The sequence below is a fragment of the Fusarium musae genome, chromosome 3, assembly GCF_019915245.1.
Source record: "Fusarium musae strain F31 chromosome 3, whole genome shotgun sequence".
Taxonomy (NCBI): domain Eukaryota; kingdom Fungi; phylum Ascomycota; class Sordariomycetes; order Hypocreales; family Nectriaceae; genus Fusarium; species Fusarium musae.
The window spans coordinates 208,240-228,592 of NC_058389.1; the positions used below are offsets into that span (position 1 = coordinate 208,240).

Here is a 20,353-nt window from a genome sequence, read left to right on the forward strand (position 1 = left end):
GATATGTCCCGACTTTGGGGGCTGGAATCGCCTTCTGCGTTCTCTTCGGTCTGAGTCTCTTTGGCCATTTTATTCAGTTTGTTAGGAAACGCCAATGGACATCATTTGCTTTTGGAGTCGGAGCTTTGAGTATGTCAAAAATCGCTTCCATGGTCTCAGTCGCAAGCGTGAAGAGTTGCTAATACCTATGAATCAGCCGAAGTAATTGGTTGGGCTGGTCGAACATGGTCGAGTGAATGTCCATATAACAATAACGCGTTCTTGATGCAGATCACAACTCTCATCATCGCCCCGACATTTATTACAGCAGGGCTCTACATTATACTCGGCGCCTTCATCAATCGACTTGGTCGTGAATCTTCTATCCTTGGGCCGAGAATGTACGCTATTGTGTTTTTGACATGCGACATTATCGCTCTCATCGTACAAGCTGTTGGGGGAGCGATGGCCTCTACAGAGTCAGACAAGATTGACGGTGATACAAAGCCAGGGACAAATATCATGGTAAGATCTATAATTCTTTATTATTGTGTGGAAATGAAGTGACAGTAACTGATTGGAATGATGGACAGGTCGCTGGCATTGTCTTCCAGATGGCAGCCATGGTGGTTTTCGCCGTCTTAGTTATTGACTTTCTGAGAAGAGTTTTTGTCAAAAAGTCGTACTTGCAGTCAAGGAAGCAAGGACTATCTGATGGCAACGCTTTGCCAAAGGCTTATACTTGGCTCTTGGCTGCCGTCTTTATTTCCTTGACCATGATTTTCATCCGAAGCATCTACCGAACCGTTGAGCTTCTGCAAGGCTGGAGTGGTTACCTGATTACTCATGAAGGATACTTCATCGGTTTAGATGGTGCCATTATGGTTGTGGCTATAGCAGTTTTTAACTTTCTCGATCCGGTTTATCTGCTATGGGGTCAGGACGATAAATTGGCGTCGTCGCTTGAGCAGAATGAGCTAAGGGGGATGGGAGAGGCTAGTACAGAGCGCTGGGATGAGTCTACTGTTATGTCTGACTAGGAAGCAAGATTGGATACCCTGGATATCAACAGAAAAAGATAGAATCACTTGTATAGATAAAGGATAATAACAGTTGATGATATACTTAATAATGCACTTATGGCTGAGAGCTGAGATCATCAGACAGAACTTAATTCAATTCAAAGGAATGAAAGAATATATCTCAAGTTACAGACTTAGGCATCAAATACAGGTATCAAACTTGTAGCAGCATCCAGTGCTACTATACACACAATGGTCACCAATGCAGCTGCAGCAGAGTGAACATAACTTTTCTAGGTTCCCTGGCTGGGATCTTAGCAAACCTCAGAGACCAGCAACACTTTCCAGATCTTAACGTCTACCAGAGGTCGAGTGAGGGCCCGTTGGATATCGATTGTGGACCTACTAGGGTCCTGAAATTTCATGAGGAGGTCTACCAGGTGCCGTGCCCTGGTGTTCCTAGCAACCAAGCTGATCCAGAGACTGTCATCACAGCCACGACAGAGAAGAAGAACCATGGACATTTATTGAGAGCAACAAAACATACTTTGACATGCAGTGACACACAGCCTCTTTGCACCCCCAATCGGTCTATCTGTTTCTCGAACAGATGACAACTGACCTGTTCGAGCGGTCAACAGAATGTCCAAAGAGCGTCTCTCCAGAGTTCATCTGGGAGGTGTTTAGTTCAGTGTGTGACAATGAATATACAGGCCACCTCTCGTACTAATTAATGGTTAAGCAAAAACTGGATCAACGCTGTTCAAAGATTTCCGTGAATCTTCCAAAGCAGAAAAGGACAACAAAACAGGTCTGGAAATCGAGCTTGCCATTAAATCAAGTGGACGCTTTCAAGCACTTATCACATCATCTCGCCTGACACTGCACTCTTGACGACGATACACAATATTCGAGATGAGCTCCGCATGGCCAGCTCACTCGCCGATGGCCAAGATGCCGTCTGGAAACAGATGTCGCCAGTTCTCATCAGAACTATGACCTATACATGCCAGCATGATCCAGGGGGTCTGATAGCAGAGGTAGAGACAGCACATGTCTTCGAGAGTTCATTTAATTACGATTGAACGATTACTTCAAAAACTAACTGAGGTGACAGATGGCTTGCTCCTTGATCTGTACCAGACACAAGCCAGCATAAAAGAGGCCGGATTCGTGAGGGTGCAGGACAATAACCTGGGGCGGCAACCTACCGGGATTCTCAGTTTTCCCTCGAGTCTCATGTCACACTCGATGTCTCCAACTGTAGCAATGGATCTGGCATGGTGAAATACCAAGGGTACAGGCTTTACGCGGTCTGAGCGAGTCTCCCTTCCGAAACAAGTTGGACTCATTATTAGCTTATCAAATAGTTTGTATAGCCACCATCATCTCTGTTCCCGTTATCATGTTGACGTGGACTATTAATAAGGTATCCGACTGGTGGAACAAGATAGAGCCCAGTGGCCAAACTCATCGACAGATTTGCCAGGCGGGCGGTCGACAGAGTCACTCCAGTCCAAGGAGCAGATTTAGTGGTGCTATGAGGAGAAACAGAGGCAATTACAGCTCAAGTGACGAGAGCTTAAAATATGTACTAATCCTACATCATGCACATGAGATCTCTGATCCCAGTTATCCTCCAACATTCACAAAGGCAATCACATATTGAACAGTAAACACTTTACTTGGCTTCATGCCCGTGAACATATTAATCTAAGAAATTATCTAATAGAAAGTAATAGGTGCAGGTAATAGGTGCATATACTATGCAGCGTATATATCTCCAAACCGTCATATACTCGTTGCTCCGCGTGAGCAGTCAAATTATTTACAGGAAGAAGGCGACAAAACCAGCCGCAAAGAGAGCAGCTCCGACGCTACCTCCGACACGTCCAGCACCGGCAGTGACCTGGGTGGGAGTGGTGGCGGGAGGAGCAGGGTAGGTCTCAGCAGGAGTGCTAGGGGCAGGGACAACGGGAGCAGTCTCGACAGGCTTGCTGGGAGCAGGAGGCTGAGGGTAGCTAGGGTGAGACTCGGCGGGAGGCTGGGCAGGCTGAGTCTCCTTGGGGGGCTGAGGAGCAGGAGGTTGAGCGGGGTGAGTCTCCTTGGGAGGGGTGACGCCAGGCTGGGTCTCCTTGGGGGGAGCGGGGTAGGTCTCCTTGGGAGGTTGAGGGGCAGGAGGCTGAGGGTAGCTGGGGTGAGACTCCTTAGGGGGCTGAGGAGCAGGAGGCTGAGGGTAGCTGGGGTGAGACTCCTTAGGAGGCTGAGGCTTGGGAGGAGTCCAGGTTCCGTTACCAGGGTGAACAGGAGGAATAACGACGGGGTGAGTCTCCTTGGGAGGGACAACGTGAGTCTCAGTCACAGGGCAGATGGTGGTAGAGACAGCGTAAGTCTCAGTGGTGACATGGGGCTTCTCAGGGCAGTTGGTAACCTCAGGAGGGCACTTGGTGACAGTGTGGACCTTGGTGGTGTAGACAGTTGAGGTGGTCAGCTTGGTGGTTGTCTCGTGAACAGGGGGAACGACGTGAGTCTCGGTCACGGGGCAGACAGTGGTAGAGACGGGGATGGTCTCAGTGGTGACGTGAGGCTTCTCAGGGCAGTCGGTGACCTCAGGAGGGCACTTGGTGACAGTGTGCACCTTGGTGGTGTAGATGGTGGAGGTGGTCAACTTGGTGGTCTCCTGGTGGGGAGGGTACTTGGAAGTAGGATGCTCCTCAGTCACAGGGCAGATGGTGGTTGAGATGGGGATGGTCACGGTGGTGACGTGAGGGCCAACAGGGCAGTTGGTAACCTCAGGAGGACACTTGGTGACGGTCTGAACCTGGGTGGTGTAGATGGTTGAGGTGGTCCACTGAGAGGTCTCGGGGTAGCCGGGCTTGGTGTACGAAGGCTTGGTGTAGGTTGGCTTGGTGTAAGAAGGCTTCGTGTAAGTGGGAGGCAGGTAACCAGTCTCAGTTGAGGAGGTACCCTCAGCCGGGAGAGTGTCGCTGGGAGGAAGGTAAGGAGTCTCGGTAGAGCTGTGCTCCTCGGGCTGAGTCTCGGAAGGAGGAGGGTAGACATCAGTTGTCTCCTCAGGAGGGGGGTAGACGCCAGTGGTCTCCTCGGGGGGGGTATAGACGCTGGTGGTCTCCTCAGGGGGAGGGTAGACACCAGTGGTCTTTCCGGGAGGAGGATAGACATCAGTGCTCTTCTCGGGAGGAGGATAGACATCAGTACTCTTCTCAGGAGGGGGATAGACGTCGGTGCTCTTCTCGGGAGGAGGATAGACATCAGTACTCTTCTCAGGAGGGGGATAGACGTCGGTGCTCTTCTCGGGAGGAGGGTAGACGCCAGTAGGCTGAGTCTCCTCAGGAGGAGTCACAGGCTTGGTCTCCGAAGGAGGAGGATAGGCACCACCATTGGAAGGCTTAGTAGCCTCAGGAGGAGGGTACTCGTTAGAGGGTTGGGTGGAAGGCTTCTCGACGGCAGGAGGAGGGTAAGCAGCAGCCGGGGGAGTATACTCGTTGTCGGGAACAGCAGGGTACTCCTCCTGTCCAGGAACAGGGTAATTCCTCTCGACAACAGCGGCGTTGGCCAGGCTGACAGCCGCACTGAGAATAACGAGACCTCGCATCTTGATGGATTTGGTTTAACGAATGCTATAAACGAGTGAAGCTTGGTTAAACGAAAGGTGGGTGAAGAAAAACGGAAACAATTCTTGGGGAAACGCTCAAGACTCTTATACTCGATGCAAGGTAAGGTGTCGTCCCCCCCCTTGACAAAACACCCCAGGATCTTATCATCTTGGCTCCCTCGTGTCCTATCGGCCCAACTGCGCAGGGCCAGAAGGGAAATACGGGTTCTTCTCCATAGTTCATCCCGGCAACGTGATGTAATAAACGGCAGGAAAGAAAAAGTTGGTTGGGTAAAGGTGTACGGTGGAACCTCTCCTATGCGGGCGGCTCACAGGGATCCATAATAAATTACATCCATGCTCAAGATCACGATGTTGACCGTATGAACAAGTTCGGATGTGACGGAGCGCGCCCATCGTGTTCGTCTATTACGGTTGGTGCACGGTGCAAGCAAAGGGCAGAAACGTTTGGTTGAGAGCCTCTGATAGGCTACCAGAGCGTTTCGCCGTTTCTTTTTTAGATAAAGTTAATCAAAACACGCCGCTTGGTTAGCACTGTCTATCAGGCACAGGAACCGTATTACCCGTAAATTTTTCAAGTCAACTTGTCTCAATGGAGTCAGCCTGCGGGGTAACCCAACGTTTGACCAACGACCTGCGTCAGCTCAGTACAGTACTTGGGCTAGTTTATGATCTGACGCGGGCTGTAGTGCTGTCTCAGTGGTCTGCCGTGCCGGTACTCCCTTGACTCCTTACCTGCCAATTCACTGATGAGGGGGGGACTTTTTTGTGTGATCTGCACCCCCTGCCATGTTGCCTGGCCAAGTGTCCGCAGCCTTTTGGTTGATTCGTGGGGCTCTCGTATACAAAAACTGCTGCCCTTGGCACACGGTGTGCTTGACGGCCGACGCCCCTACCTACATACACGAGGGGGAAAAAAGGTTCCCTGTAGATCGCTGCTTATCTCCCCACTCTGCCACTAAAAATCTCGCACTGAATCTCGAGGTTGGCCAGCAGAACACCTTGAGTTGTGAAGGGATTGTTGCATGAAAATACAGTGGAGATGATGCTGTCTTGGAGTATGTCAACCAAAGGATGCGTTTTGCTGATGCTGTTGGTAATGGGTAGCATCAGGCAAAATCCACTCTGGATGATCAAGGTAGCATTTGGAGGCGAGTTCCGTTTAATCCTTGTTTGGTAATCATAGTCGCTTGATGACAAGACGATGCCGAGAGAATGGCGGGAAAGTTACGATTGATATGCTTGCTCGACTACACGGTGACCTTGCTTGGCTGTTGACAACTCCTTTTCCATCAAGTGCTCCGTACATTGAGGCGCTTCTTCTCACCGTCCAATACGGTATTTTCTTATTACCGATAAAGCCCATTGGAGTCTGTGCATCCCTGTTCCTGCATTCACGTACAGTATCACTCGCTCGGCTGGCGCTTGCATACAAGTAAGGTGAGTTGTTCAATTGTGAATAATATTCTCTCCGTACATAAACGCCAGCAATCATTGGCGTAGAACCTTTGATGAAATTATCACAGTTTAAAATGCAACCATTCGGCAGATTAATTCTGGCTGCTTCTAGCGGGCGGCATTTCACAAAACAACGCCATCGCCAAATTGAATTTCACAGCAGAAAATCTTATTAAGCTTCAGGGTAACAGTTGTCAACATCGTACCATGTTCCTTGTCAAGGTTCGGAGTTTGCTGCCGAGGAACAGACACCAAAAGTTTGGCAGTTTGGGTCTTAGCTCCACGCGACAAGCGGAGTCGAAACCGTTTTGCCCGACAGGAATGCGGGAATCGAAGACAAATCGATCGGGTATATCCTCAGTTTCTAGCATTCCAAAATCAAGGATAAAAATGGACCGTTATTGTAACGGTCCAAGCGGCTCAAAATCCAACATGTTGGAGAGTTTGGTTCCAAGATCTTGGATGTTCGTTTGTCGATGAGGCTTTTTTATCCAATCGTTGACGTCAAGTTGCTTTATTTTTATGCAACTAAATTCATAAATACGAAGTCTTGAGTCTAAGGCTAAATGAGGGCTGCAGACTGCAGCGAAGATCTCTGGCTGGTGTGATGGAGGATATCGGCAATACGGGTTACGCAAAAGGGGAGAAAAGCCAAAATTCAATTGATTTTGTTCTTCGGATGTTCAGATACCGTGCTTGTTTGCCGTCAGCTGGAGGCAAGCCTGGCAAGGTAAGGCTGTCGAGGTCCATCGTCCAAGCTTGAGCTGTCAATGCCAGGCTCGTAACCTTTTTTTGCATTTTAATCTGGCTATTTTTACACAGGCGAGATTGCAATAGCGCAACAGATGGGATTCGTCCCGCCGTATAGCAAACAACTTTGATGTCCAACCCAAAAAACCGTATTCCTCAGTGTGACCATGTCTCGTGCGACCCAAGGATGCTGATGTGACATTCCCAATTGAGTTGCCCAGCGTCTCCACCTCCTTTTTTTTCTTCTTTCTCCTCCCTCCTTCTTTTCTGCTCAACACCATCTTCATCTTCCCCGTATTGCAGAAGTTCCTGCATCTCATTTCATCAGAGAAATCAAAATTGTTCTTCTCGTTGGTTCTGGAGCCTCGAGAACTGGGATCGACAGGGGGTGGTTTCATGTGCGTAGGTCCACCGTCCAGTGACGAATGAGGCTTGACTCTGCTGAGGTTAGCGCTCGTATTCCTCCGGTCCTCACCACTGCCAATGTGGATAAGCGGATAGTGAGAAGCCGAGGACTCCATTGATGACTCGGCCGAACCATAAATATGGCTATACGAGCCAGCTTTTTGGTCTTGAAATTACTTGGTTTGTTTGCTCGTCACTCGACACTATGACGTGAGATGTATGTGTGAAGTTTGAGCTGACCGATGGTGAATGATGTGATTTGATTGTGTCCCGTGAGTGACAACCCATGCTTGGATGACTGATGAGTGAGTTGCTCTCTTACCATCTTCCTTACCAAACTCATTAGAACTTCACAACGTCTGTCTTCTGGACTCAGCTAGATTACCGAGGAGGCGTTTGTGACGAGATCTACATGAGGTTCAGATGAGAAGAAATATAACTGAGTTGACAAGGCAGCTACGGTCGAATACAGATAGGTGAGCTGTATCACGTGAAGCTGTCAAAGCAAGAAGAAACTGTCACTCAGAGCCGTAGAATATTGTGCCTAGGTGGATGGTTCTCATTAACCGGGAAGCATATACAACCAATTCAGCAGATAGGCTTCTGTTATCTTGCTCTTAACTGGGATTGAATACTGAGAGAGCACGTCGTTAGCTGCTGTGATCAAGAAGTAAAGCATGTATGTCATTTTCACGTTTTAGAGCTAAAAGATATTTCTCCATACTACATACAGCCTTGCGATTGACCTCTGACAGATGAATTTTAGATCAACCGACATTTGCTTGACGCCAGAACAGTCACGGAAATAGCTCAAGTGCGATTAGTAGCCAGAGAGCAAGTCTAGGGTAGGCCTCGGCAGTTTTCTTATGCTGTATTCACAGCCTTCATGATTGAAACACAATGTTTAGCCTTACATTTTAATCTTGAATAAGCATAAGTTTGTTATTTCTTATCTGTTTCGTATAGTTAAGGCCAGAACGAAGGCTAACCCCATAACGTGGTAGATACTAAGTCACTCTTACTGTAACTGCCAAGTCTAAAATCCTCAGTTATCTGGATTCTGAGCCACAAACTCACTTAGTGCTATCAATTTCTTTATATTTGATATGTCGCGGATCAACAGCGTTGTCTTGCTATAACCGTCCAACTGCCTCTTCATTTTGTGGTTCTTCAGTAAGGTAACTAGCCACCAGCCAAGTCTGAAACGAACTGACAGTTAGTTTCCTGAGAAACGGCTCGGGAGAGTATGCAGAGAACAATATCTTCTTGGCATTTTTAATGGTCACGAGCACGCTTACATGCCTTGCTCTTGGGTGCTCACCATCAACCAACCAATTATCGGCGTAAGTTTGGGTGAGGTCTAGATCGATCAAATCTATGCCAAGAGTCTGCTTCTCCATACGTGCCTGATTCCAACGGGGCATCACCCCCGATTTCCGTTTCTTGAACAAGTCTGTGCATCTGAGCACTCAACCAACAAAGTCCTGTCAACCAATCGTCAAGATCGAAATCGTCGGCCCCGACGATCAAGCTACCAGGTCGTTCTTAACTCTGCCTCTCTCCTGGTAAACGACTCGTCATATCCCAGCGATTTTGCCCCCGCGCCGTGGTGTCGATAATGGCTGTTAGTTCCTGGGCGCAGACAAACATCTCTAAGTCCCCCATTCCAGCGTCGCACAGGGACGTTGAGCCAAGGGTCTTGTTTGTCGTGACAAAAGCTGTAGCTTGTCTCTAGAGAGAATGCGGATAAGATCGCCTATTGCCAGATCGTGGTGGGATACCCGAATTCCAATTTTACCTTTGGTCTGCTTTCCGTGGTGCTGGGAACCAATCATATTCGGTGATCGTCCCTGGGGAAGTTGGGGATGGTTACACTGCTTGGGGCAAGCATTGGTCTTAGCTTGTGAGGCTGAAGATTGTCATATCTACGACGAGCAAGAAAATGACAAGAAGAAACAATCAATGCATTTAGTTCACGGATCAGAACTTATAAGAAGAATATAATTAGTGGCGATGATATGATCTCTCATGATGGTTCCTGGCCGAGACGCTCAGGAATGCACCCCATTCTCAACTTCAGCCCTAGCATGATACCTCCACCAACGTCAATGTCTTAGTACAACCAGGTATTCGGCACGCTCCCATCTGAATTCCCGATCCGCTCTAGACCCGGCGTATTGGAAGGTTGTACCTGTGCTACGATTCACAGCATCAGATGCAGCCACTACCGAAGTGCCACAAAGTATCCCTAGGGTTGCGCAGCATGCTTAAAACGCTGTGCGACCCTCCCTCCCCGGTCTTTATTCTCCGTTTTGTGTGTTTTAGTGACTGGATTTCTACCATGGCGCTCAGCAGGCGGTTTCTCATCCTGGGGACGATATGCCTGCTGTACGGTACGGTGACGGCTCAATCTCCTGATTCTATACTTGCCAACGCACCAAAATGTGCTGTTAGTACTTCAGATCCTGGATTTATGTGACTTTTTCGCTGACGGGTACTAGATCGAGTGTTTAACCGAGCTTCTAAGCAACAAGAAATATGCAGAGTTGGGACAGGAGGCGATGTGCAACAGCAGGCCGTTTACCAAAGCGATGGGTGTTTGCTTGATGGTGAAGTGCTCTATGAGACACACAATGGGTGCGTAATTCCAAGAAACAGGGTTCAGGGTTGCTAACCTGTAGAAAGACTTCATAAAGAATCGTCTGCTGCATGCGGAATCCCACCGACCAACAACACAACGTCGTATCGAGTAAACAGTACCGTCGTCTTTGCATTTGCACTCGTCTTCTTTGCGTTGAGGATAGTAGAAATTCCGGCTTGGACTTACATGGGGGATTGACGATACTCTGACGACTTTAACTGTTGTAAGTTTATTTACCTTGCGCTGCTGGACGAGCGCAGATCAGTAAGTCTTGTTCCCCTCCGTCTTAAGAGCTAGGCCGCTGACTTTGACTTTTTCGGTGCTTGCATTGGGGCTTGGTCTTGACATGTGGTTCATAAGCGACAGTCAGATCGTACTGATCTTCAAGGTTAGACCGAGACATGGTCTCTATAACTCGCAAGGGCCAAACTAATATCTTCTCAGTTATTCATCGCCATCGAAGTTCTGTACTTGACAGCGCTAGTCCTCGTCAAAGCAGCAATCCTATGCTTCTTCCTCCGAATCTTCCCCGGCCACAAGTTTAGAATCATAGTCAAGTGCACCATGGTCTTTAACGCTCTGATCTGGGTTGCATTCTTCATTTTTGTCTTCCTCCAGATCCAGCCGTTTTCACTATTTTGGAATGGGTGGCGGCAGAAGAAGGGTCATCTTATTCTGACCGGGTTTACTAATTTCACTCTGCCGCTTTCGGGGATAAATCTGGTGCTGGATATCTGGATGCTCATTCTGCCCATGACGCAGCTCTGGAGAATGGGGCTGAAGTTGAAGAAGAAACTCGGTGTCATTAGCATGTTCAGTGTTGGGATATTGTAAGTGCTTCAATGGGTGTATATGATTTTATTGCTAACATCGCAGTCTTACAATTGTCGCTGCGATTCGAGTTCGCGAACTTGTAGCTTTTCTGCTCTCTCAGGACTTAACAGATAAATACTTTGAGTCACTTGTTTCAGCGCGAGCTAACATGTTGACCAGTCGCCCACGCACAATCAGCCTTCGTCTGGTCAAACGTGGAGATTTCGGTCGGCGTCATGGTCGCTTGCATGCCGCACATTAGGCATCTGGTGAGGCATATAATATCGCGATACAGAGCAAGGAAGGGAACCGAGCTGCGACAAAACAGCAGGAAAATATTTGTCGATCGATCGCTTGCGGCTATTACGGTGGAGGACTCGCAGGCGATTGAGCTGAACGATGAAGGTGGCCTTTTGACGGCGAATACGTGTACGACAGCTTCATCGGCGACAAGAGTTGGGACAACATCATCGACAAAAGGTGGGAGAAAAGACAGTAAATCATATGCGACGGTCAGTTTTGCAAGCGATGGAGATACCCAAGTGTAATATTAGTATAGTAATGACTCAGCGTAAGATATCAAAAAGGGGATTGACATGAATCTCGATGTAGTCATCGAGATGACAGCCGTGATCGACTAGACTAGCAGGCATCGTGAAGTGTCAAGTGGATTCTTCAGTCGGTGAATTTTCTAGCGCCATCTGATAAGGCCGTTTGTTACTCGCTACTGCAAGCACATGCACGCCAGGAACAGATCCACAGTGGATTGATGATTGTGTCATTATATTTATTTCTTTAATTTTACTAAGTTATTTGTTTGGTATCGTCAACATCATTAAGACATGAGCCATTTATCGGCAAGTATATCCACCGTCAATGACAAGGTCAGAGCCAGTAGTGTAGGTGCTAGCATCAGACAAGAAGTACACATACGCAGCCTTGAGCTCCTTGGCATCGCCGTTGCGGCCCATGGGGATCATGCTCCTCCAGAGCTCCTGGGTCTCAGCGTCGATAAAGTCAGACAGACCGGTGTCGATGTATCCGGGGGAGATGCTGTTGACACGGGCGAAATCGCGCCACTCGTTGGCGAGAGATCGCGCCATGTGGATGCAACCGGCCTTGGCCACATTGTAAGAGGTCTGCTCTTGAGGGTAGTTGGCGATGTGGCCGGACATGGAGGAGGTGATGACGAAGGAGCCGTGGCCCTGCTTCTTGAAGAGGGCGCCGACGGCCTTGGCGCAGTATGCGGTGCCGTTCAGGTCGATCTGGATAACGTGGTCCCAGTCGGCAGCAGAGCCGTCGATGACACCAGCGTTGGCGGTAGCACCGGCGCTGGACAAGTTAGCACGAAGTTCAATTGACTCAATTGGTAAAGGGAATGGGGTACTCACTTGGCAACAAAACCATCAATCTTGCCAAAGTCCTTGACGACCTCTCCGACAAATCGCTCAACGTCGTTGTAGTCGGCAGCGTTGAGCTTGTAGGCCTTGGCCTTGACGCCGTACTCCTTGGTGAGCTCCTCGACGTTCTTCTCGGCGCCCTCCTTGCGGGAAGCGTAGGTGATGGCGACGTCGGCGCCCATCTCAGCAGCGCCGCGGGCAGCCTCGATGCCCATGCCGCGGGGTCCGGAGGCGCCGGTGACGACGACGACCTTGCCCTTGAGGCTGAGGAGGTCGAGGATGTGGTTGGCCTTGGGGATTTGCTGAACCATTGTGACGGTGTTAAGTATGTTGGGTATTAAAAAGATAAATAGAAGAGAGATTGATGGAGGGGAAATGGGATGGGGGGATGCTAGACTATTTGTATGGCATCAAGTGTCTACTCAGATCATGGCGTGGTCCCGAAAATAAAAGCAGCAAGCCCCAAGGAGCTGAGCTGTAATGGATGGAGGGGCATGGGTCCGGTGATGTCATGGAAGCAGAGAGACCATGCAGTGCTTCTCGAGCTAGAGACACAGACACCAGAAAACGAGGGGCATCGGCGATTACAAAGAGAAGAGTATCCACTATCAGACTCTCAATGGGTTGTAGCCCCTCCATTGTCGCTGCAACCGTGTTGGAAAAGACGCGTCGAGGGGTAAAGTCTGTTGGGCTGAGCACATGCTTAGTTAGGCAGAGGACGAGTCTCGGTGGGACAGACGCATGAACCCCCCATGTGAACTGTCTTGTGTGATGATTTTTGAACCAATTGGACTCTGTATTGAGTGGTAAGACGTGGACGTACATACATACAGCGAGGCGGGGTGAATACCAACCCCTCTATCAGTCTCTCGTCGTCAATTGCAACAGCAACTGAATCGGTAAACGAACTCTTTCATCATTGATCCATAATTGAATCTTATATCTTGCCAAATACCACCGAGAATAGAGTCGGATGGAGTTGAGAGTGGATAAACCGAGCGTCATTCTCCCGTCTCAAGCTCCCCTCTCTAGCCTCTCTCCCTCCCTCTTCCTTGCTTAGAGCGAGCACCCCCGCAGAACGCCCGGCTTCACCGCTCCCCATTCGGTTTAGCTTGAGAGGACAGTACCTTGTTGGATTGGCTGAGCACGCGTCAACGTGTTCTGTGTCAGACGATTAAATTGCACCCGGTCCGACAGGGAAAAAGCTACCCTAGATTGAAATCGTGATGATGAGTTAGCATCACCAATGCTGACTTAACCGCGATAGAGGGATAGATAATACTGAGTAATTCTTATCGCGTATCGTTAATACTCGGGTCATCAATTTTGGCCGGTGTCGATTGTTCATGTAATGCTTATCACACCGAGACAGAAAATGGACAATGCTGTAAATGAGGGGTTGCAGCAGAATACATGAAGCCACTTGTTGAGAATATCACCCAAACAACATTCAATTGGACATGCAGGGCATCATACAAAAACTTGTCTTGTTTACATTGAGTCTAATATAACCCTTGATGCATGCACACACGCACGCATGCCCAGGCCTGCCCAGACCTAGACGTCGCCGCTTTTAAATAAGGTATCGGAAATCCCGCTTCATCCTCAAAGCCTCGTCGGGGCTGTCCATGACCTCGACGGCCGCCGTATGCGCAGCCACATCCCGGCGCGTCTCCCAAGCGGCCTCTCCCCTCTCGAGCTTTTTGTTGAGGTCGATCAGCACCAGCCTGAAGATGTAGCATCCCACCACCGTGACGCCAAACATGGACAGCACGATGCCGTAGCTCTTGCGGTACCCGTTCTCTTTCAGGTCCCAAACGTACGAGCCCGCGACGTTGCCCAGCTGACTGAAGGCGTTGATCATGGCGATGGCGACGGCGCGCTTGGCGGGTGGTCGCGGGAAGGATGAGCTGATCCAGGAGTAGAAGACGATGAAGCCCGCGTAGGATGCTGCTTGCAGGAAGAGGGCGAGGTAGCGCGCTGCGACGTTCTCGGTCGCCATGCTGATGATGAAGCCGGTTGTGCCGATGCCGATTGGGCCGACGATGTGCCAGAACTGAGTTGTTGTTAGTATAATTGCGCGACGTCATGGGTAATTGAACTGACCTTTTCTTGGGTCCTGTCCGAGTGCCAGGCGTTGATGACCGACACGATACAAGAGAACACCCACGGAGGAGCGCTCATCAAAAGAGTAGGCACATATCCGAAACCAAGCGTCTCTGTCAAACTGGGCTGTTCAATTGTTAGCGACCGACGTGCATGCGATAGACATCAATTGACTTACGAAGAAAGCATTGAACGAAAGACCAACGACATAAGCAGTAAAGGTCAACATCATGATGTAGATCTTGAGATCCTTGACCGCAAGCTTAAGACCGTAGAAAGCGCTCTCCTCAGCAGAATCCTCATCTGCCTCGCCGACATCCTCAATCATCCTCAGCTGCGCAACCTGTCGCTCCTCCTCCGTGAAGCCCCGCGAGTTATGCGGCAGATCGGGAAGAATAAACGCTGCAGAGATGGCGATACCCATCGTGATTGCGCCCTCGATCCAGAACAGCCAGCGCCATGCTGCGTGGCCCAGAACGCCCTGCATGTTGGACAGCACGCCGGCGCCGACGAGCGCGGAGAAGGCGTTGGAGATGAGGTTGCCGCAGAACAGAATGGCATTGCGCTTGGTCAATTCCCGACGCGTGTACCACTTCGACAGAATCAAGAGAGCACCCGGCAAAAACGCAGCTTCCACGAAACCAAGGAAGAACCGAATGCAGACCATGCCAGCAAAGTTGTGCACACTGCCCGACAGCGTGGAGATGAGACCCCAGAGCAACATGGCCGCAGAGATATACAGCGACGGGCGCTGGATGCGGTTGATGAACATGTTGGAGGGCACCTGCATGAGAATGTACCCGACGTACAGGATGGACAGGCAGGTCGCGTACTGGTTGTAGCTGAGGTTCAGGTCCTCCTGCAGGCCCTTGAGGCGCGCGGCGGCCATGTTGTTGCGGTCGAGGTAGTTCATGATGTAGATGAGCACGAAGAGCGCGCAGCGCGTGTCGAGCTTGCGCTTCATGCTCTTCTCGACGGCCTGGCGGTGCTGCGAGTCCATCGCGAAGGCGGCTGCGGCGCGGGATTCGGGGTGCGACTCGACGCTGAGCTTGGCCGAGGCGACGTGGTCGTCTGGCTTTGCGTGGTCTGCCATGGTGATGACGAGACTTGGTGGGCTATCTGTAGAGTGTAACAACTGTGAGCTACCAGTCTCACACAAACGACAACACCTAAGAAACAAAGGACTGACCTTAACCGGGCATGATGAACCCTTTTTAAGAAATGAACGGCTGGCAAAATACCGGCTGTGGTGACACGGGTTACATCATCGAGCAGCAAGTATGGTGTAGCGCGGAGAAGAGTGAGTGAGTGCTGAGAGTATGGAGAATATGGGGAAGAGGTAAGGGTTTATCCGCGTGGGTTAAGCCTGATTAGGCGACTATCACGGGTTCCCCAGAGGTTGACAGTCGCCCTCGCTTGAGGCAGGATTTTCTGGTTGCAAATTTGAGTGTCACACTGGATGCGCAAGGACCCAATGGTTTGTGATGGTGGAGTGTGAGTGTAGATCTTTGCTTTTTGGAGAGGGGGGTGGAAGGGGGACAGAAAAGGGTGATAGAGATGGGAACTGGGGGGACAGCGACAAATCTACAGAACAAAGAAATGACACAAAAGAGATAGCAGTTGTCTGAAAATATATCAATCGATAGCCCAGCTGGTATTAAGGACTCGAGAACTAACCGGGCGTCGTGGTGACTGCTGCAATGTCTGTAGGCCATCTCACAATTCTGTCCTCCACATGCCTCCAACCATTTGCAACGTTGGAGAGAATGCGGAGACTCCGCAAAAAAACCCAGAGTCAAGTGAGGGGAACTCGCCAACCCAAAGCCCGTGCAAACCCCGACAACAGCCAAAAGAAAAAGGCCCGAATGCCAAAACCCGTGCATCTCTACGGTAGATGGCCCGGAATTACTACTGAAAACCGACTGACTCGCAAGGCAGCAGCATTTCAAAATTCCTGCCCGTGGGGAAAACGCGTGGGGGGGTTTTTGTCACTGGGGAATAACTTCTGGAGTAAGGAGGCTGCATGGGGTTCCGAGGAACAGAGTTTTCGACGGCTTAGATGGGGCTCAACAGCGGGAATTATCGGTGTGTGAGAGAGTTCGGGTAATGATAGACCCTAATCCCAGGGACATGGTCGTGGAAACTCGGTAATAAGAGGGTGACAGTTACCCCAAGGTTGGTAATAGACTTATTGATCATCGTTTGTCTAGGTGTTGGAGAGTCATGGTTGCCAAGAGCTGTTTGGCGGTACGCGGAAGACAATTCTACGGCCTTGGCGCATGGAACTTTTCTAGAAGAGATTGAGATTGTCAAAGGTCTGAGGCTCTTTCAGCACTGTCAGTGAGTCGTTCTATTCATCTGAGTGGATGTGTTCACTTCAAACCTGCATCAATCGCGATTGCATAGGTAGTGAGTGGATGTTCATAAATGTATTCGTCAAAGAAACGCGCTTTTCGCGCTCATCTATCGCTATGATCTATAACCACAAATAGTCCCTCATTAATTACTCCAACCGTCCAGCCTCACTAGTCTCATCCCTCGACTGCTTCAAAAACGGCACCAACGTCGTGCCCCCCGTGCCCGTCAACTCCTCCCCATTCTTCTTCGACGAACTACTCGCCAGATTCTGCGGTCCATCCTTCCTCCCGCTCCTCGCCGGCAGGATAATATACCGCGTCACGATCTGTATATGCTTGTTCCTAAACACCGTGAGCGCCTCTGTCGCAGCCGTGAAAGCAGCTTGAAGACGTTCTTGGGCTGGTGTGCTGGGTGTTTGCGATGCTAGTTCGCGGATACTGCCCTTGCGAGCAACGTGTGTCAGAAAGCGGCGGTGAGGACCCGGCATGTAGTCTTTTACTATGTCGTGATAGCTTCGTTCACCCGCTTTTTCGGTGTTGTTACCGCTGGTTATGTGCTCTACGCCCAGCACAACATCGAAGAATTGGATAAGGGAGCTTTGGCCGTTACTCCCTCCGCGGAGATGTCGCCACTCGCCTTTCCCATTGCCTTCATCGTAAAAAACACCTTTGGGCAGACCCGCTGCCTCCATGTTCTTACTTCCCGCCAAAAACGGACGAATCTTGTAGTAGAACGTCATAGGATCGCACTTCTCATACATGCGCTCTAGCAAAACGCCAACGCTGTCGATGCAAGACTTCAGTTGTTCGAGAGCAGAGATTATAACGTCGTAGTCGCGTGTCTTGACTGCTTCAAGGGCTTCCATCATTTTGGGGATGATGGTGCCTGCGCGCGCTTCCATGGCGACACTGATGAGGAGGAACCATTTTTCTGATTCTGTGCCGGTGAAGGTGTGTAGGGTGTCGAGATGGTCGAGATCAGTAAAGTCGTTGCTGGATGAGGAGAAGTTCCATAGGTTTGCGGCGGCGTATGAGAGAACGGGAGGGAGTTCGAGATGTTGTGAGACTGCGAGGAACGGAACGGTGATTTGCGGGGGAAGAACCTAATCAACATTAACATCATACCCCATCAAATAAGAGTGGCTGGCTTACCTGCGCAGGCTTCTCTCCACCCCAAACATAAGCATGCGTCAAGAACGCCAAGATAGAATAAGCCCTCCTCCACTCGGCCTCCGAGCGTAATCTCTCCGTTGACAGAACAGGAAGCGTATCAACAGCACGTCTTATATCAAAGTATTTGATCAACGCGGGGAGATGTTGAATAACAAGCTCCCATGGCTCATAGTAAGAATCCGGTAATTGCTTGAGGGGACTGTGCTCAGGCAAGAAAGCGTTGCTCGTCACGGCGAACTCTTTTAGTTCGGCTGTGAGCTTGATGCGCGGAAGTTGGTACGTAACAGCGTGTGGCGACATGATGAGCTTAATTCAATGCAGAGAAGCTTGATGGAAATAGTAAAGAAGATGTATAATCTCAATTGTTTAGAAAAGCCTCAGTCTAAAATACAATTGTAATTCCCATGGGTTATTTCTTGTTTTCTCACTTCCGTCTTCCGTATACTTGAACCTCCGTCTCCGGTCTCCGTGCCAGCCTCATCCGATCCGTGTTGTGTCCGCGTGACCAATCGCTGCACCTCGCTATATCTAAAATGGATAATGACGTCCACCATGCGGATGTCGGGACGCGGATGTGCGGATGGACGCTAAACTTCCGTGCTTCCGCTAAAATTTTGGTGGAGGCTTCACGGAACATAAAGTGATTTCGCAATCCCTCTCACAGACGGATCATACGAGTTCTACCACATCAGTTCATTACATCACACTACCCTTTATTATTGTAATTCGAAAATGGAGCTTTCTGGATTCGTCGAGCGTCTGAGGAGCGGTGCTCCCGCCAAGTTCCCCAGCGACGCCAACTCTCTCGAGTTTGCCCGCCATTTGGATTCGCAGGATAAGCTAAGCCATCTTCGGGATGAGTTTGTCCTGCCGACCAAGAAGTCCCTCAAGAAGAAGGCCCTCGACGGTTCAATTCGTGAGTACGCTCATACTACTACTGAAGCTCTATACTGACTAATTCTGTCAGCTGGCGCAGTCAATGGCACAAATGGCCACAGCAACGGCAACGGCTCAGAAGCCGATGATCAACAATGTCTCTACTTCGTCGGCAACTCTCTCGGCGCCCAACCAAAAGCTGTCCGCGAATATCTCAACGCCCAACTCGAGACATGGGCTTCCATCGGAGTAAACGGGCACTTCAGCGCTCTCGACAACTCACCCCTTCCAGCGTGGCAAGACCTCGCTGAGGACTGCGCCGTCAAGTCTGCAGACCTCGTTGGAGCTTCTCCGCATGAGATTGTCATCATGAACACACTCACAGCAAACCTGCATCTCCTCATGGCGAGCTTTTACAAGCCGAGCGAGAAGCGACACAAGGTTATTCTGGAGTGGAAGCCTTTTCCTAGTGATCACTATGCTATTGAGAGTCAGGTCGTTTGGCACGGTCTTGATCCTGAGAAGAGCATGGTCAAGATTCATCCTAATGAGGATCACATCATCACAACCGATTTGATTCTTTCTACTATTGATGAGCACGCCGAAGATACTGCTCTTCTTTTACTCCCTGGTATTCAGTACTACTCCGGCCAACTCTTCGACATTCCCCGCATTACAGCCTACGCGCAAGCAAAGGGTATTGTCGTCGGTTGGGACCTCGCCCACGCCGCTGGAAACGTCGAGCTCAAGCTTCACGACTGGAACGTTGATTTCGCATGCTGGTGCACGTACAAGTACATCAACGCAGGTCCGGGTTCCATCGCAGGCGCTTACGTGCACGAGCGCCACGGAAAGGTCGAGCTCAACGACGCCACCGGCAAAGCTACATACCGCCCGCGTCTTATGGGCTGGTATGGCGGCGACAAGAGCGTACGCTTCAACATGGACAACAACTTCATCCCCACCTCCGGCGCAGGCGGTTTCCAGCTCTCCAACCCCTCCGCCATCGACCTCGCCAGTCTCTCCGGTGCTTTATCCGTGTTTAACAAGACAACCATGCATGATCTGCGCTCTAAAGCTTTGGTGTTGACTGCCTACGCAGAGTATTTGCTCGATCAGATCTTGGCTGAGGGTTCAGACGCTGAGCTGTTCCGTATCATCACACCGAGGGATCCGCTGCAGAGGGGCACGCAGCTTAGTGTGTTGTTGAAGGATGGGTTGTTGGATAATGTTAGTGCGGCGTTGGAGGAGAATGCTGTGATTTGTGATAAGAGGAAGCCTGGTGTTATTCGTGTGGCGCCTGTGCCGCTGTACACGAGGTTTGAGGATGTTTGGAAGTTTATGCAGATTTTGAGGACGGCTTTGCCTTAGATAAAAGATGGATAATGATTGTTAATGAAGCATGATTTTTGGTTAACTTATGAAGCTCTAGTGATGTCTATTGAGAAGGTTGTAGATTGCGCCAGTAAATGAAAGCAATCATCAATTGCTGGAAGTTCTCTCCATATCTCTCAACTTCTTGACTCTCTCTCTGAACCGCAGACCGTACAGCATTACAATCGCATGATGACGAAGTAACCCAGGCATTGCGCCATATGATCTATCACATCACATCTCGCATATCATCGTCTCTCGGCTAGACATGGCATTCCATACCCGAGGACCAGCCATCTTCTTATCTTATACTACGACGCGTAATCCTTGTCGGATCTGATATCAGGAACATACCCGCCTATCTG

General features: G+C 49.9%; 6 protein-coding genes across 6 annotated transcripts; 2 read left to right on the top strand and 4 right to left on the bottom strand.

Annotated features, from left to right (window-relative positions):
• Positions 1–378: 378 nt before the first annotated feature.
• On the top strand, positions 379–1,019 carry J7337_003522 (uncharacterized protein; the record flags this gene model as incomplete). Its single annotated transcript, XM_044821238.1, has 2 exons — positions 379–504; positions 573–1,019. 2 exons carry the CDS (start codon positions 379–381, stop codon positions 1,017–1,019), a joined length of 573 nt encoding a protein of 190 aa, XP_044682571.1.
• Positions 1,020–2,829: 1,810 nt separating this feature from the next.
• J7337_003523 (uncharacterized protein) lies at positions 2,830–4,614 on the bottom strand (the record flags this gene model as incomplete). The annotated part of the gene is made up of 1 exon (XM_044821239.1): positions 2,830–4,614. The coding sequence occupies one exon, from the start codon at positions 4,612–4,614 to the stop codon at positions 2,830–2,832; it is 1,785 nt and encodes a 594-aa protein (XP_044682572.1).
• Positions 4,615–11,553: 6,939 nt separating this feature from the next.
• On the bottom strand, positions 11,554–12,413 carry LXR1 (L-xylulose reductase; the record flags this gene model as incomplete). The annotated part of the gene is made up of 2 exons (XM_044821240.1): positions 11,554–12,034; positions 12,094–12,413. 2 exons carry the CDS (start codon positions 12,411–12,413, stop codon positions 11,554–11,556), a joined length of 801 nt encoding a protein of 266 aa, XP_044682573.1.
• A 1,262-nt stretch (positions 12,414–13,675) lies between these two features.
• On the bottom strand, positions 13,676–15,301 carry J7337_003525 (uncharacterized protein; the record flags this gene model as incomplete). The annotated part of the gene is made up of 3 exons (XM_044821241.1): positions 13,676–14,158; positions 14,209–14,334; positions 14,387–15,301. The coding sequence occupies 3 exons, from the start codon at positions 15,299–15,301 to the stop codon at positions 13,676–13,678; spliced, it is 1,524 nt and encodes a 507-aa protein (XP_044682574.1).
• Positions 15,302–16,711: 1,410 nt separating this feature from the next.
• J7337_003526 (uncharacterized protein) lies at positions 16,712–18,038 on the bottom strand (the record flags this gene model as incomplete). Its single annotated transcript, XM_044821242.1, has 2 exons — positions 16,712–17,668; positions 17,718–18,038. 2 exons carry the CDS (start codon positions 18,036–18,038, stop codon positions 16,712–16,714), a joined length of 1,278 nt encoding a protein of 425 aa, XP_044682575.1.
• Positions 18,039–18,470: 432 nt separating this feature from the next.
• On the top strand, positions 18,471–19,985 carry KYN1 (Kynureninase 1; the record flags this gene model as incomplete). Its single annotated transcript, XM_044821243.1, has 2 exons — positions 18,471–18,654; positions 18,706–19,985. The coding sequence occupies 2 exons, from the start codon at positions 18,471–18,473 to the stop codon at positions 19,983–19,985; spliced, it is 1,464 nt and encodes a 487-aa protein (XP_044682576.1).
• Between the last annotated feature and the right edge of the window lie 368 nt (positions 19,986–20,353).